Raw genomic sequence first — 16,704 nt, forward strand, 5'->3', positions numbered from 1 at the left:
TGTTGTGTCACCACTTCTGTCTGTCTCTCCTCCTCTCTCCGTCTAGTCAAGACCACCATTCTGAACTACCAGAGTCCCACCACGGGCCTTTTCCCCGTCAATACGTGCTCAACGTGCAAAGAGGCCAAGGTCCGGGACTCCCTGTATTGTGCTGCTGGTGCCTGGGCCCTGGCCATGGCCTACAGGTTAGTGTATGACATGCACGCACACCCACACTGAATGATCCATTTTGCAAGATTTGCTTCATGACTTTACAGCTAAGTTATAAAAAGATGCATTATACTATGCATACAGTAAGGAAAGGAGATATAGACGCCCCACAATTCATTGCGGCAACGATATTCAACGTGACGCGCCATGCACGGACGTAAACAATTCAATAGAAGAAGTGGGGGGCTCTGCATGCACCAGACAAGGAAGCTTTTGGATGAAGAATAACCAGTGCATGAAGTGAATGGAGCGCCAACTTAGGCGTTGAATTTGGCTGGGCTTGTTGAAGTTTAAACTTCCCAAATTCAAAAAGGGAGAAGGAAATATCCCCCAACGATAGCCCACACACCCTGGTAGCATCCAGATTAGGCTTCGGCACGGTTTTATGATACATCACAGGATACAAATATGCTGGTTGTGCTTGCTTAGTCACTGATGAGCTCCTTGGTCTTGGTAACTCCTGGGTAGCCAGACGTGCTGTCAGCTGCATCTGACATTGTAGCAGATAAACAGATGTTTTTTTGCAAAGGTTAAAATAGTGAGAGTATTTGCAAGTAAAACCTGAATCAGTTCAGTTCAGTTTAGTTTTTTCACAAAAACGGTTTAGAATACAAATACAATCACATAGGACATATTGGAGATACGTGAAATAGGGCACCCTGATAAGCAATCCAGAGCTTGAGAATAGGGGCCCCGAATATTAAACTTGTTGTGTAGCGGAGGTGAACGTGGAGAACATATTCAGTCACTGGTGAGTCCAGCTTTTTTTGGACAGTATGGCAGCTTACTGCTACAATAAAGGATAGTTCCATCATTGTAAACCGTACTTTAAAGAGAGCAGACCAAGTTACCACAGTTACATCACTTTACTATCATTCATTCACACTGCTCAGCCCCCATAATCCCCTTTTTCTCGACCTTTTGGTTTCGTTCACCTGTCTCCTGTTTCACAACTCACTGTCCCCGATCTTCTATCTATCTGCCTCTGTGATTTGAGGGCTTTACCTTTACGAGCCCACCTCGATCATTGGTCCAAGGAGAATCATTTCACTGAGAACAGTCAGGGGGCCCGAACTCCTTTTTGCAACTGTCCCTGCTCCTGATGCCCGCATTCCTCAGTGATTAGCTTCGAGGAAGTGAGCGTCGAATGCGACGGAGGATGAAAGGGGAGGGGTGGATTGGGAGAAAGATACAGATAGACGGAGAAGGAGTGAAGGAGAAGATATGGGGATGGAGTTTGATGGCAAGGTGGGCAGAGGGAGAAATCAAGCCACTGGCGAGATAAGAGCGAGAGAAGAAATGAGATTGAGGCGAAGACAGGGGTAAAAATAGAGTGCACTGCAGTGATGTGACCAGCGGCAGATCCCAGTCATCAGTCATGGCTGCCTCCTATTAGAATTGTCACTGGGATTTAATTAAGATTATTCTCATCTGACAGGCTCGGCTTGTGCCATTACTTACTTCACGCCCAGCTGCTGTGTGTACGCTTGAGAGTCAGTCACTAGACTGGCAGTCGGATGTGCCACTGATTTCTCTTCAGGAAAAAAAGACATGATAAGTTTCATCCACCATCCGTCACATTGAATTATCAAATTTGAATATGTTTTAATGCATTATATCTTTGAGCCTGGGTTGGGCTGTTTTCTAACCTTTCTGACACACGCTGAATTTTTTCTGATTAATTGTAATTAAATGACATCAAATGGCCGGGTAAGTTACCGCCTGTCCCGGCCAGCGCTGGATCATCTCATGCATAATACGATGTTAGATACCCGTACTGCACCGACAGGACGTTGGGAGATGGAGAGCCGCCTGCTCTGCCCTATGCCTGCAGGCAGGTATGTCGTGGAGGTGGGTCGCATTTTTAAAGACGGCGCGATCAATGCGCCCGCTGCAACGCAAACAGGTTTCACCTCGGTGGCCCGGGCTTTCCCTCCGTCAATATCCAGTGTAGTTGTTAGGATGACCTTTGTCATGTGCATTTTCAGATCCCACCGGTCCCACCAGGAATGTGCTGACTGCACTGCAGCCGTGATTGATTTGACTTCTGAGTGATGTGTTACCCAGATCAGTGTCTTAAAAACTACACAGTGATGCGTGTCCACAAGCGGTTTTACTTGAGTGCATATTTGCTCAGAAATTGTAACGATACACATGCAAGTATAACACAGCAATGATTTTAATTTATTTTAGCCATTCTTTCATGCCACTGATGAGCTGTTAAGCAGTCCTTGTGATTTGGTACAAATGAATAAAGGAGGAGGAGGAGCAGTTGAAACGAAATCACAGGAACTAAGAGGCCACTCATTCATTGTGCAGTTTAGCCGACTGTACTGGAGAGACAGCTCCTTCAGCTTTATCCCACATTTATGTATCTTCTCTGATGGACACATCTCTCCAATGAAGAAGTGACCGCTCTCGAGCGCTATTATCTGAGACTGTCACTTGACCTTGAATGTCACCTAAACACTGAAATGCCTCAAATACACCGCATCTGCATATGGACGTATTTTTGTCAAATCCGACAGGGGTTGCTTAGTTTTGGGTAATGATAAAATTCTTTCCCCAGACCATATAAGACCAACTTTCTGATCACCTGCCGTACTTTTCGTAGTTATGCATGAACACATTTTGCCTGAGCAAATACTGCTGTGCAGGGTCACCAACATTGTGCGTGACCTTCCCTATTTATCCAAATAACGTGGTTTTAGAAAAATCTGGTTAAACCGCTGTCTCGTCTGCAAGCCGTCTGATCCTCTGACTGCTGATTGTCCTATTCTCTTTGTTAGGAACATGTAACCTTTTAAAAAGGACCAAAACTATAACATTAAGACCCAGCCAGTCATTGTGTGCCCTTCCCTCATGTGTCATACCTCTCTTCCCTGCCGGGCAGACGCATCGACGACGACATGGGGCGAACCCACGAGCTGGAGCATTCAGCCATCAAGTGTATGAGAGGGATCCTCTACTGCTACATGAGACAAGCTGATAAGGTGAGTCTTTATCCAGCCCCCACTCAGCTCCTGCTCTCGCGCCGCACGTTTGCATAAAAGCGCCTCGCAAATTACACGCTGCTTTACAGATCAAAGTTGCATTTTCATCAAAGCCTCTCAGAGCTGGAGCATTGGACACATCTGGTTTCTCTTTCATATCGCAACAGATGACAATTGGAGCCCGTCGCGTCGGTCCTAAGGGCTCAATAACCGGCAGTCGGTTAATTGCCTGAAAGACTTTTGCTCCGAAGACGGTGATTTCATGCCACGTCTGGCGTCGGCTGCGGATGAATGGTGGCGAAACAAAACCATCTCATGTACCTAAAGCAGAACCAGATGTGTCCATTGCATGCTGTTGTTTATTCTCCATGAGCATCTTTAAACCGAGCAGCCTGCCGCGCCACTGTGCAAGCGCACGTGCGCAGTGTGCGCCTTTTTGAAAGCCATCCTGCTTCGTCTCGCTTCGACCTTGACGACCTAATTTAGGGGAGCGAGCTCTTCTGTGTCTTAATTACAATGCTGCGTTTACGCAGTTAATTACACAGAGCAGCCTTCGTCGCAGCCCCGTCTCCGACACTTACGGAGAACATGGTGTTTTTAATGGAGACGTGACGCAGGGCCACTGCGGAGCAAATACCCCGGAGCAGGCACAGCAGCTGGCCCCCACTGTCATCCTATGTTAGGGTATGGAACCAACCAAGGTTCTGTCATTCTGATTTTGAAGTGAACAATGTTTGCTTTTTGCTTTGGAAAAAAAATAAGTACAAGTCACTTAGTGCGTAGAAAGCTGCAGAAATATAAAATCATTTCTGACTCAGAAACCCTGTAAATTACAAATTGCATTCCTTTACGACAGAATTGCAACTACAAATACGTTTTGAATGAAATACAACTGGGACTGGATTATGTTCTCCGTGACTGTGATGATGAAATTTTGTTAATTTACGCATCGAACGCCAAAATATCTCATCTTGCAATACAATATCCATTTGCAGCCTTATTTAACTTGTTGCGGTTCACTGCACTTTGTTGAGGCAAAAAGAAGATTGTGTTCTGGTTGAATAATAAAAAGAAAGGTTCACGGTGAGTTCAGACACAATGTGGTTATTTACGTTTAAGTAAAAGCACGATCTTTCCCTGAACTTAAGCAAAGTGTGTTTTTTCTGGGGTCCTGGATGCAAACCCTGGTTTGTTGGTGGCACCATCAACCCCCACCACCTCCAACCAACTGCACTTCACGAATTTAGCGCAGGCACAACTTTTTCAGTAGTTAGTTCAAATGGTTTAAACTAGGGATGGGACGATACCACTTTTCCGTGTCCGATCGGATTCCGATCCTCCAACCTTGAGTATCTGCCGATACCGATCTGATACTAATCTGATACAATCTCTTCCCCACTCGTAAAATAAAATATCAATAATGCATTGTTGAGGATGCACTTTGTTAACCTAGCCATCTAAAACCTCATACTCAACTGTAAGACGAATAATCAACTCCCCTAAAGGAAGACACCCCAGCAACATGACTGACTTATTGAGTACTGCCGTTTTATTTCTCACAGAACTTTTGGCAGAATTTTTTTATGGTCAGCACCGTTCAAACAAGCAAAAAACTAATTGAACTGTAATCTGTTAATTAAAAAATAATAAATGAACATAAAAATATGATGCCAGAATGTCGTTCAAGGGTTAGTAGATATGTAAATAGGCATTTATTTGGTATGTTTACTGTAGTGTATCGGATCTGATTTTTCTTCTTATTTCTTCAGATATCCGATCGAGTCATTTTGGGCAATATTGCCCCGATACCGATATGGAATATTGGATCGTGACATCCCTAGTATAAACCACAGGTGTCTAACTTTCCTGTAGTGTAAAAAGTGTGTGTTGATTCCTTATTCATGACTACCCACTGTCTGATCCACTGCTGTAAACTGTGCCCTCTCCCCGGCTTGTTTTTGGAAAATCTATTTTTTTAAATTACAGCCTGATAATTGGTCTGATTGAAGTGAAGGATTTTTCGTGTTGGTCAAAGATGGAAAAAGTCAATACATGAAGGCGGACTGGTACAGTAACCTATTACTGTATGGAGCAGCAGGGCATTTTCAGCAAAATTTAAGCTCACAAGGGTGAATTGCCTCACTTGAAACGATCAGCAAGATTGGGGGGGACCTCTCAGAATAACCTGACTTAGAGTACGGCCGCTTGACGCCCCGGCTCTGCTTGGACCCGAATCAGACAGACCTCTACACAAAAGTAGTTTTTTCTATTGTTAGCTGCTGACAGAGGTAACTCTTTTATTCTACACACACACACACAATCACATACTGGCCGCTGTGGGACGGCAGAAAGTGGAGCAGTTTCAGTAAAAAGTGGGACAGAAGGTCTCCACTATGACCGACTTGGAGGCCAAAAAAAAATAGAGGGAGGTGGGGGGTGACGAGAAGGCGGGCAGAGGTAGTGTGCCAGAGGAAAGAACGAGAGGAAAAACACGGGAGTCTGAGAAAATAGAGCAAGACACGGAGCGCAAGAGGGACGACGGGGGAGAAGAGAGGCAGAAGTGAGGGGAGAGGGAGGGAGGGAGGCAGAAAGAAAAACAAAATGGAGGCAGCGATTGGGGGCTTGACGATGGAGAGAGCAGTGAGAGAGGTGGGGGAGAAGAGAAACAAACGAGGTAAAAATGGGACAAAGGGCCAATTATTTATAACTGTGCGGCGGGGCTGGCGGCCTAGCTGTGATTTGGTGTGTAGTCGGGTCCAATGTGACACACACACACACACACACACACACAAAGCCACCAAGAAGGCACCGCACACAAACACACAACTAACATGTTGTTATCTGCCTCGGAGCAGACCGCGTTCTGTTGTACAGTGCATCGGCCTGGATTATTGTTCACAGGACGGACGTGCGGTCGACTGCTCCAGTTTATTCCATGTGGGAAACAACGTATTGTGAGCACCGTGTGTCACCCCAGTTGGGTACCGATTCATGCCGTGCTGAATTTCCTGGGAGTCTAGTGTCAGCACTAGAAACGGACCTGAGCGTTACTGATTCCAGGAAAAAAAACATATATTTTTAATTCAAGGCCCTGAAAGCTGAAGTGGCTCCTCAAGCAGAAGCACAGAAAAAACAGTTTTAGCCGGAGATGAAATGTAACCATCGGAAAATGCCGACGTATCAGTCGAGGTGCACAAAAGCACCAGAAAGGAGTCGAGCCCGGGGAGAAAAAGAAAAGCAGAAGTGACAGGCTGAGACAGAAGCGCCTGTTCAAAGCCCATTTGGCAGGTTGAGTTTAAGCAAAGCAAGAGGCTGAAGTGCCACTTAAAAGTATCTTGATGAAAGGAGCCGGAGAGCGGAGCGAGGGGAGGAGGTGGGCCCTCTCCATCCGAAGAAAACCCCACAAGACAGCCACTGGAGGACAAAAGATGTTACAGCAAAGACTGCGATGGTTCATTATTTTTTCAATTCAATTCAATTTTATTTGTATAGCGCCATATCACAACATACATTGTCTCAAGGCACTTTACATAGTGAGGTCAATATTACAGTATTACAGAGAAAACCCAACAAATCCCACAATGAGCAAAGCACTTGGCGACCCTGGAGAGAAAAAACTCCCTTTTAACAGGAAGAAATCTCTGACAGAACCAGACTCAGTTGTGGGCGGAGCTTCTGTCTCGACCGGTTGGGGTGAGGAGAGAGAGGAGGAAGAGAGGAGAGGTGGGCAGAAAGAGGGTGGGAGGAGAGACAGTAGGAGAGAAGAGAGAGAGAGAGAGGACAGTTGTACAACCGCCACTGTAATCTCTACCAGACTGATACTTATAATTAAAAAATACAATTATGTTGTAGTTATTATTAGTGATGATATTAATATTAATATTAATAATAACAATAATAATGACGGGTTTGGGTCCTGCAGCTCTGGGGTCAGAGATACACTAGGAGAGATAGAAAACACAAACAGGCTTAGTGACATGTACTGTAAACATATCGGGGGATGGGGGGGTAGCATAACAGTTGCTTTAATTTCTACCAGACTGATACTTATAATTAGAGAAAACCGATACTTATAAATACAATGATGTTATTGTACACACAAGTCTCAGCTTCTACCACGGCTGTGGCGGTCTCTTTCGCTGCCTGCCCTCGACCTCGCGCGCTCTTTCATCCGCTCCTCTCTCTCTGTGCATCTCTCTGCCAGGTGGAGCAGTTCAAGCAGGATCCCAGCCCCTCCAAGTGTCTGCACTCAGTGTTCCATGTCGACACCGGCGACGAGGTTCACTCCTACAGCGACTACCACCACCTGCAGGTCAGTCACCGAGCAGACAAGTGAAGGAATCCCTCGACAACATGATGAAATTATTAAAATCACACTGCGCCTGCATATACACAAAGACTGTTTGTTTGTGTGTGTGTGTGTGTGTGTGTGTGTGTGTGTGTGTGTGTGTGTGTGTGTGTGTGTGTGTGCGCGTGCGTGCGTGCGTGCGTGCGTGATATATCCAGATCATGAACATTATTGCTTGTTTCAAATCCCACCACACTACTCCGATACGAACTGTGGTTATGCATATTTGATGGAACAAAATTAGAAATAAGTGAAGTGGCCATGGTCGGGAAAGAAAGTCGATGATAACGTGACGGTCGCTAAAGTGAAGGTAAGGTCGCTAAAGAGGAATGAACACCAGGATCAAATTAGAAAATGAATCTATTAGCGACAGGTTTTTGTCACAGGGCAATAAAAATGTCACTTCCTCTTCCCTCTCGTTGGCCCCGGATGTACAGTTGGAAGCGTGACTCGTCCTCAGTCGTGGACGTGCATTAAAATTGGAACTAAGCGACTTATTATTCTGTCAGTGGTACGGACAGAGGTCAATTTGTTGTGGAATGTTTGGCCAATAAATCGAGAGAGGACCACAAGGTTACTTGCCTGTGACAAACACCAAAAGCTGTAGAAATGTTGAGCGCTTCATCCATTTGTTTCACGGCTGTCATTTATTTTCCAGCATCTTTGCCGTGAAGTCAATTGCTTTATTGACGATAAGAATCCAATGCCAAAGGGCCTAATGGCTAACATACAGCTCGCATCTCCGTCTCCACTCAATGGGAAATCAAAGACAGCTGTATTTGGAAAATACCACAGTGTACAAATGACAGGTTTAAAAAAAACAATTCTCATCCTCTCCTCTGTTATTACTGCAGATCGATGCCGTCTCTCTGTTTCTGCTGTACCTGGTGGAGATGATCTGCTCGGGCCTGCAGATCATTTACAACACTGATGAGGTAAACAAGGCACTAAGATGGCTGCCGCGCTGATCGATCCTGGGCGCCGGGGATCTTTTTCACCCTGACCTGTTTGTTTCATCTGGTTGGCGTCCAACCCATCCACTATCAGCAATCAGCATCCCCCTTAGGCATAATCACTGGCATTATTGTTTACTGTAATGGAGGTCACTTTTTCTCAGGTCATGTTTTTTAGTCGTGCTATCCATCATGGCTTTGGGATTGTCACTTTCTGTCAACCCAGCGGGTCGAGACTGATTTATGAACTGTGGAACTATGGGATTGTGGTTCCTGTAGGGTGAAATCCTGCTGACTTGTTGATCGCCTGACTTTTCATTTAGTGCCAAAAACATGTTCTGAAGCATCTATAAACTGCGCATATAAATGTTATTGTGAAAATGTGTCTCTGCAAAGCGGTTAGGGTCAGGGTACAAATCTTGGAGCTACTGAAATTCACAAATACAACATTTTGTGACGCCGCCTCTTGAGGGTCCAGCTACCTGCTATGAGCTGGAGCTTTTTTAAAGCCAGTTGGATGAACCTAAATCCCCCCCCAGATATCCAAGAGCCGACACAAATGTTGGATCAGGGGACAGTATCTCACTTTAATAGCCCGGCTCACATTTATATATTTTTTCCGAGACGCTCGCTTGACTTGCAGCAGGGAAACGCTTCGATGATTCCATTGTGGGGGCTTTAACGTCCTCCTGGGAATCCGACCGCCGACGTCGTTTTTGGCAGCACGCGGGTTTTGTTCAGCGAGAAGCTTCTTCGCATGGTGTCTTCCGAGTTTGATGTATCTGTCCGCCGTCAGTTTTTGTCTTCTTTACGTTTGCCTCTTAATACACCAACAAGGCGACGCAGCTGTTAAGTTTACACCCTGCGCTGTTTATCGTGTGGCCTTCAGGAGCAGTTGGAAATTCATTAACTCTGTCAAGTTTTTATAGTCGCTCATTCACAGATTTACTCGCTGCCGCTGAGCGCTGAAGTTTGTGCTGCTGGTAGAGGAAACCACTTGTGTTTGCGAGATTGGGCTTATTTAATGAAATTGAGGACATGACCATGGCACTAATCAATTAGAGCATGCTGTCTTCACTTCGTTCACACAGCCGCTCCTCGATAACGCCACATATTCCTCCATTTCTCACCCTCTGATGGCAAAGAAATTGACAATGATACTTTCTAATGAGGGCAGCCCTGTTTGTGCGGCACCATTAATTTGTATGTTTAAACGGCGCTTATTAGGTTGTGTAATTCAAACTGAAGGAGTCTGAACCCCCCCCCCCAACCCCTCACCCATCCTCGTATTAACGAACATCCAATCCACTGAGCAAGACGGCTTGTGAAACGTGCTCTCGCCGAACGCTGTTTCGAAAAAACTCATTTCGTTTGGACAAATCACATTATTACGGCACCGCGCATCAGTTTGTTGTCAGCTGCCACCGCTTGTGAAGTCCACCGGCGTTCACTTGACTGAGCTGGGAGCTGCATTGCAGTATTTTTCTCCTTCTTTTCCACGAGGTGGTAAAGAAAGGGCTGCCGCGTCTCCTCTGAGGAGACGCACCGCCGACCTCCCTCCAGATGACAATTTTTCAGTTTCATTCTGCGTGAAATGGAGCGTCTCGTCACCTTGCGCATATCTCCGTCTGCCTTTTGCATATTGTGCTTTTCTTTTTGACATATCGCAGGTGAATGCATTTTGTCACGAGTGCAAACGTTCTTCCAGAGAAAGCAGTCCTGGCGGGGACGGTGGTCTGGCAGCAGGGACTGAGACAGAGAGACTCGTTTGGCTGGGGGCAGTGACATTCATTAAGATACCATTAAGATACCGAAAAGTCCCCCTCGTTAATCACTCCACTCATAAAGGCCCAAATAAGAGACCCAGCAAACACCTCTCTCTCTCTCTCTCTTCCCCTGCCCCGGCTGCTTTGCTCGCTCTCTCCCTGCCCTCCTTCGCACACTGTCCTATTTAAGTCCTCACACAGGTTCTATCTGATTCTCTCCATCCTTCTCCTTCACTCTCTCTCTCTTTCTCTCCCCTGCTTCGTCATTTTAGATTAAATCTCCCATCAGTCAGACACACACACGCGCACGCGCACACACGCGCACACACACTACTACTTTCAGGTCTTTTTAATGATTCAAAGCCTGTAAGTCATCACACATTCCATGTCTCTTCCCTTTTCGTGTTTTCGTCCATATGTGCCTACCGTCATGTCTCTCGCAGATGAAGTGGGTTTTTTTTCGTCACAGCCCGTGTGGGCAAGATGGTAGATACCAGTAACTTCCCCAACGTTGCTAATTACGACTTAAAGATTATGAGGCCTCCTTCCTCCTTTTTTTGTGTCTTTTTTTTAGGGGGAGATGAAATCAAGGACACCGCTGATGAGATCCTAGAGTCTGCAATGAAAAGACGATGCACTGATAGTTAAAATGTTGCTATTAATGGAAGGGAGCTGTGATTTGTGTCCATTCAGTCTCTTGCCGTGCGTGCGTTGACAAGGCAGTGACGCTGTGGATTCGCACGCTGCCACAGTTTGCTCCTTAATACGACTCGAGTTCGAGCACCGATGAGCAATCGGCTTCCTTTTCCACTAACCTCTCCGATGAGAGGGAGAGTTGCACATCTCAACCCGTCACTGCATCTGCATGTACTGCAGGTGTGTAGGTGCAGCTTGTGAGACGCTGGGCGTGTGTGTGTGTGTGTGTGTGCATGCATCCGTGTGATGTGTGTTTTTCTGTGTGCAGGTTTCCTTCATCCAGAACCTGGTGTTCTGCGTGGAGAGGGCCTACAGGGTGCCTGACTACGGCATGTGGGAGCGAGGCAGCAAATACAACAATGGCAGCACTGAGCTGCATTCCAGGTCAGTCGATAGCTCCGCGACACAAATACGAAAAAAACGTGCATCAACAAGTGTATATCATGCGGTAAGAAATGGTACCGATGTTTGCTGCAGCACACCGATGAGTCTCTCCGATGGAACGCTTTGCTGAGTTTCAGCCTCATTTCCCATGTAGCAGTCATAGCGATGGTGCATCTCAAACATCCACGGCACTTTACAAAGGTCCTCTTTGTCCCTGCCAATAAATTAGGAACAATACTCTCGCAGAAAAGCTGCAGGGGGAGTTTGACCAAAATAAGTTTTTTTATTTTTCTCGTGCAGATGGGAAGCACGCTGTAAAAGAATAGATAAAACATGGATTTCCAGTATATAAACTCCCAGAGCTTTATGGATTACTCTGCCACGAGTCGCTGTGATGCTGTAAATTTTACTGTTGTGCATTAGTGTTTCATTGATTTCGGTTGCCCATGCCAGTGGCAGTGTGTGTGTGTGTGTGTGTGTGTGTGTGTGTCTGTGTGTGTGTGTGTGTGTGTGGGTGTATGATAACACTGAAGGGGAACAATCGGTGCCGAAAGCAACAACAGGAGAGAAGTCGACTGCTAAATGTGTCTCTTACACAGAATGTAGTAGAAATGAAACGGTCGATTCAACCACGGTTAGAGGGACGGAGCGAGGGAGAAATGGATGGGAGAAGGATGTAATGTTAGGAAGGTGGGGAGGAAGGACTAACTGATGGAATGTAGTCAGGGACAGGATAGGGAAGCTATAGAACGTATGGAAGAGTGTGAGATGCATGTGGTGGTGGTATTATTGTTACGTGTCACCAGATTAAGGACCACAGACACGAGGAGAAGTATTTAATACAAAAAGAAATCCTCATAGGATATTGAACAGAAATTGTTGTACTGGTGAGCAGAGGCCAGGCAGGCAGGCAGGCAGGCAGGCAAACGGCTCGAGGGCAAAAAGTTCGAGGCTTCCAGGCAGAGGCAATCTCCGCGAGAGCAGGAGATACAGGCAGAGCTTAGGGCAAAACAGATTGGCACAAGTGTCGGGCAAAAGAAATCCACAAGAATAAACGACTGGGACTGCGACTTGCGAGAGTGTGGACCGCCTGTAATACCAGTGAGCGGGTGAAACAATCTGGGGACCAGAAGCATGGAGAGCACACACACTCAGCAAAAGAAACAAAAGTTAATACAGCTCATGGCAAAGAGCTGCGACAATTATTATGTTCTGGCCTAAAAGCTTTTATGATTGATGGCCTACTTGTCCCTTCCTCTCTTGTCGGCCGTGTCTGAACATGTCCAGCACACTTGTGTTAAGGGGCTGGGCAGACTATTTGTCCCTTGTCTTTGAAAAAATATTTTCTTAATTCTATTGAGCTGACACAGTTAGACTTTTAAAGACTAGAGTATTAGACATACCATTGTTTCATATATGTATCTTCTCAAGTTGTGTTAATACCAGCAGAGCGTTGATCTGTAAGGATTACAGGACTGAAATGTTTTGAAATACTTAACCTTTATGTCAGCTTTTCTTTGGTCTTAATTTGAATTGATGGAAGCCTCCAAATAATAAATATTAATCTTATAAGGAGAAGTTCTGTCTCTTCATTAAAAGCTGGCTTCTCTAAATGTAATCTGTAAATTGTAAATTCAAAAACATGTCTATGTTTCTAGACATGGAACAACATTAGAATTCATGTCAAGTGTGTGTGTGTGTGTGCGTGTGCGTGTGTGTGTGTGTGTGTGCGTGTGCGTGTGCTCGTGTGTGCACCTGATGAATGTAGGACCAATATTCACCAACACTAAATGAAGACGAGCTCTGTTTTGGTCTCCACCTACTCCTGAGGGAAATATCTGGCTCTCAAGCTGCTAATACTCAACTGTGTTCACCAGTTACTTGACAGGTGACTGAAAGAGGATGCTGCTGAGGGGGGAGACAGAGAACCAAAAGTAATTAAAGTAAAAGCTGTTGGCTGGAAAACCCAAAATGCGTTAGAGTTATACCTTTCTAAAATCCTATCCCGCCCCTGGAGAGTAAGGACATGTTTTTTTGGACTCATACCTAAAGACTTGCGAAAAAAAATACTTACTGAATATATATGGATGGTAGCTGGTAAAAAAAGCTCTCACGAAGAAATGGTTATCACAGGAGAACCCAACTCTGAATGCATTGATCGACATCCCAATGGACATAAACTGGGAGAAAATATGTATTTGGATTCATCTGTGTCACGCTGGGAACACTGGGTTAACTATGTAACGCCTCATAGGCCACACTTTTTTTTATTATATGGTTAAGAAAGGATCACTCCATAAGTGTTTGTAGTTTTTACTTGTTTCTATATTTTTCTTTTGTACAAATCTCAAAAAGAGGCAATTCAAGACAAACATAAGTGGATGACGTATGCAGATAGCAATACGTGTGAAATTTACAATAAAGGAGTATATTTAAAAAACAATAATATCACAAAAATGTTTGTTTAAAAAAAAGGGAGACATTTAGAACAACCTCTTTGCTCTGGAAAGGTCAAATCAACACTTTTTGGCAACTCCATAACCTTTATTTCAGTGCCTAAATAGCCTCTATCGCGTTAAAATGTAATGGAGCAACAGTTTGCATAACAAACTGCTTTGATACAAGGGTTTTGTTAAAACACCAGCACCGACCCCAGCCAGTGAACACAGATTACATTGAGATTTGGTAAAATGCTCTAACCTCTAACCTGCTCTAATTTATTAAAGAAGGACGAACAGGCGCCTCCCTCTCCCCCAGTGTCTTGATAAAGATCCTCTGTTTTCTGCCATTGCTTATCACTGGGAAGCGTTTCCTTTTTCTTTTTTCTCTCTCCAGCAATTCAAGGCTTTTGGCAGCAGTTTGCCAAGATATCCGCGAGAAAAGATAACAGATTCAATGTAATGTAGAGCCACTGTGCCTTGCGCTCCGTGTGTTTTCCTTCCCTCGTGGTCATGCTCTGGATTTCCACAATTAGAGAGCAGGCGTCTACGCGTCGTTGCGTAATACGAACTGCGATGCAGTATGCAAAATAGTGAACCGTGGCAGGGGCCGATTCAGAGTGGTTCCATGTAAATACCATGTGTAAATAATCTAATTGAGTTGTCATTTCTACTCCCAGAGTGCCAGTGGGCATAAAAAGAGCTCAGTGGAAAACGAACAGGAAAAGGATTGTGTTCTTTTTGAGCGTTTGAGAGAAGCCGTTTGTCCATATCGAATCAAATGAATCATTTTAATTGCTTTTTGCTTCATGTTTATCCCCACGCTCGGTTAAAACAGACAGACTGGAGCTGTTTTATTTAAGGAAACATGTCCAATCTCATGAGCATCAGATGGACTGAAATATCTCAAGTTGTGATGTAATTTATTACAAATACTAAAACAGCACTGCACTCAGCACAGCACACATATTTCACGATAGTATTTAATAACAGCACAAATCGAAATAATCATTGCAAAGGTGCTGTTATATGATTTATCCTACTTTTATTTATGTATTTATGTCAAACTCCCCGAGACTATGTTGACTGCATATCATAGCCACACTGGTTTAAATGTTTTTTGGTAATGTTATAACCAACTAACGACTTCCTATATTGACTTTGGACAAATAAAGTACAGTTTGAATTATGGTGGTCCTGCATTAGAAAATGTGTCCCTGTCTTGTAGAGGTGCCCGTCGGAATATAGTTTAAGGACCATTTTTCTTGTTGGGAGTGGATCAAATGACAAATACTGTAGCTGTCACCCGGCTGCAGTTGCCAATAGGGTATTTTATCAAAATGTATCATTCAACTTATTGTTTTGATGTGACAGCCTGCAGACCAGCACCGCCCAACTGATATGCAAAGTTAGTGAGTAGCTGGTGAACAGAGTCGAGCATTTTTTCCCCCTCAGAAATTGGGTCCAAGTCCACATTGAACTTCCATTTGTCAGGGTGCCAGAAGCAGGACTCCATAGGAATGCTAATGTTGCTCTGTGACTGTTTTCATGTGTCAATTGGAAATTGTTAGCTTTGCATGTACACTGACTTCAAAAAAGTGACAATATTGCCAGTGTCAATCCTCAACCTGCAGCAAGTGTTCTTTTTGTTTGTTTAGTTGTTTTGCCTCTTGGGGGCAGCGGGAGCAAGTCACGAACACACGATTGGCATATTGTCACCTTTTCGTCTTTGCTTATTTACACATCCAGACATACATTATCATTTAGAGGAGTGTTATCGGCCCTCTTTTGGCTCTGTGTTTGGTCTCCACCAGCTCCCGGTGGAAATATCTGGCTCTCCAGCTGCTGAATGCTCCATCGAGTGCACACTAGAAACTTTTCGGGTTCCTGCTGCATCTGAAAAATGACACTACGAGAGCTGTGAGAGTGAAAGAGAACAGTGAGCTTGAGGTCTGGAGAGCAAAACAAGGAAATGAGACACTCACGCTCACTACGTAGCGGCGTAATAGCCGGACGGGGCTGCATATTTAACGTATTTTAATTCTCTGCAAATCCACGACCAGCAGATACCATTGTCACATTGTTTTCGCCTTGTCATTTCATACATTTTCATCAAATATCAATAATAACCAAATTAGCGGCTTAATAAATGAATAAATAGCACAGCGGACTTGGGGAGACAGGGTTCATACACAATGCACCAGGGAACAAATTGTCCCGGTGAGGGGACAATTTGTGTGTGTGTGTGTGTGTGTGTGTGTGTGTGTGTGTGTGTGTGTGTGTGTGTGTGTGTGTGTGTGTGTGTGTGTGTGTGTGAGTGAGAGTGTGTGTGTGAGAGAGAGAGTGTGTGTGTGTGTGTGTGTGTGTGTGTGTGTGTGTGTGTGTGTGTGTTTCTACACAGCGGGTTTCAGCAGAGCTGACTTTCCAGGCTGAATAACCCGACCGTCTCCTGTATTTCAAGCGTCGATTCGGGCTTCACTAATGGCATTTAATTCATTTTTGACATGTCAGCAGATCTACCGCCAGTCGTCGCCAAGTTCGCCGCAAATGTCTTTTCGGCCCTCACTTTCTTTTCTGGGGAAATCTCGGCAGGGCAGAAAGGGAAACAAAATGACAGCGAAATTGATTCACATTTGGTCTGCATCGCAATCAGAGCAGCCAGCCAGTGTGAAATTCACTATGAGGCTCCTTCTTTTTTTTCCAAGAGATTCATTATCTGCAGTAGACCACAGTCTCAGGAGCCCGCAGGTTTATTGAGTCCTAACAGATAGCCGTTTAAGATTCAAGTGTGTTTCTGACCGCTTTCTGCTTTGGAGACAGTTGTTACTTGCAGGAAACGCAAGATATCCTTGTGCATCTGCCCAATTGTGCATCGATGTTGGTAAAACCTGTGTAACGTCTCAATGTGTGTCTTAT

General features: G+C 44.9%; 1 protein-coding gene across 3 annotated transcripts in view; it reads left to right on the forward strand.

Moving 5' to 3' along the window:
- phkb (phosphorylase kinase, beta) overlaps positions 1–16,704 on the forward strand; it is a 94,779-nt gene that overhangs the window by 11,538 nt on the left and 66,537 nt on the right. For all 3 annotated transcript variants that reach the window (XM_035629506.2, XM_035629505.2, XM_035629504.2), the window contains 5 exons: positions 47–185; positions 3,104–3,203; positions 7,408–7,515; positions 8,406–8,486; positions 11,235–11,350. In XM_035629506.2, coding sequence (XP_035485399.1) covers positions 47–185; positions 3,104–3,203; positions 7,408–7,515; positions 8,406–8,486; positions 11,235–11,350 — 544 coding nt within the window. The remainder of the gene's footprint in view (positions 1–46; positions 186–3,103; positions 3,204–7,407; positions 7,516–8,405; positions 8,487–11,234; positions 11,351–16,704) is intronic.

The sequence above is a fragment of the Scophthalmus maximus genome, chromosome 4 (assembly GCF_022379125.1).
Source record: "Scophthalmus maximus strain ysfricsl-2021 chromosome 4, ASM2237912v1, whole genome shotgun sequence".
NCBI lineage: Eukaryota > Metazoa > Chordata > Actinopteri > Pleuronectiformes > Scophthalmidae > Scophthalmus > Scophthalmus maximus.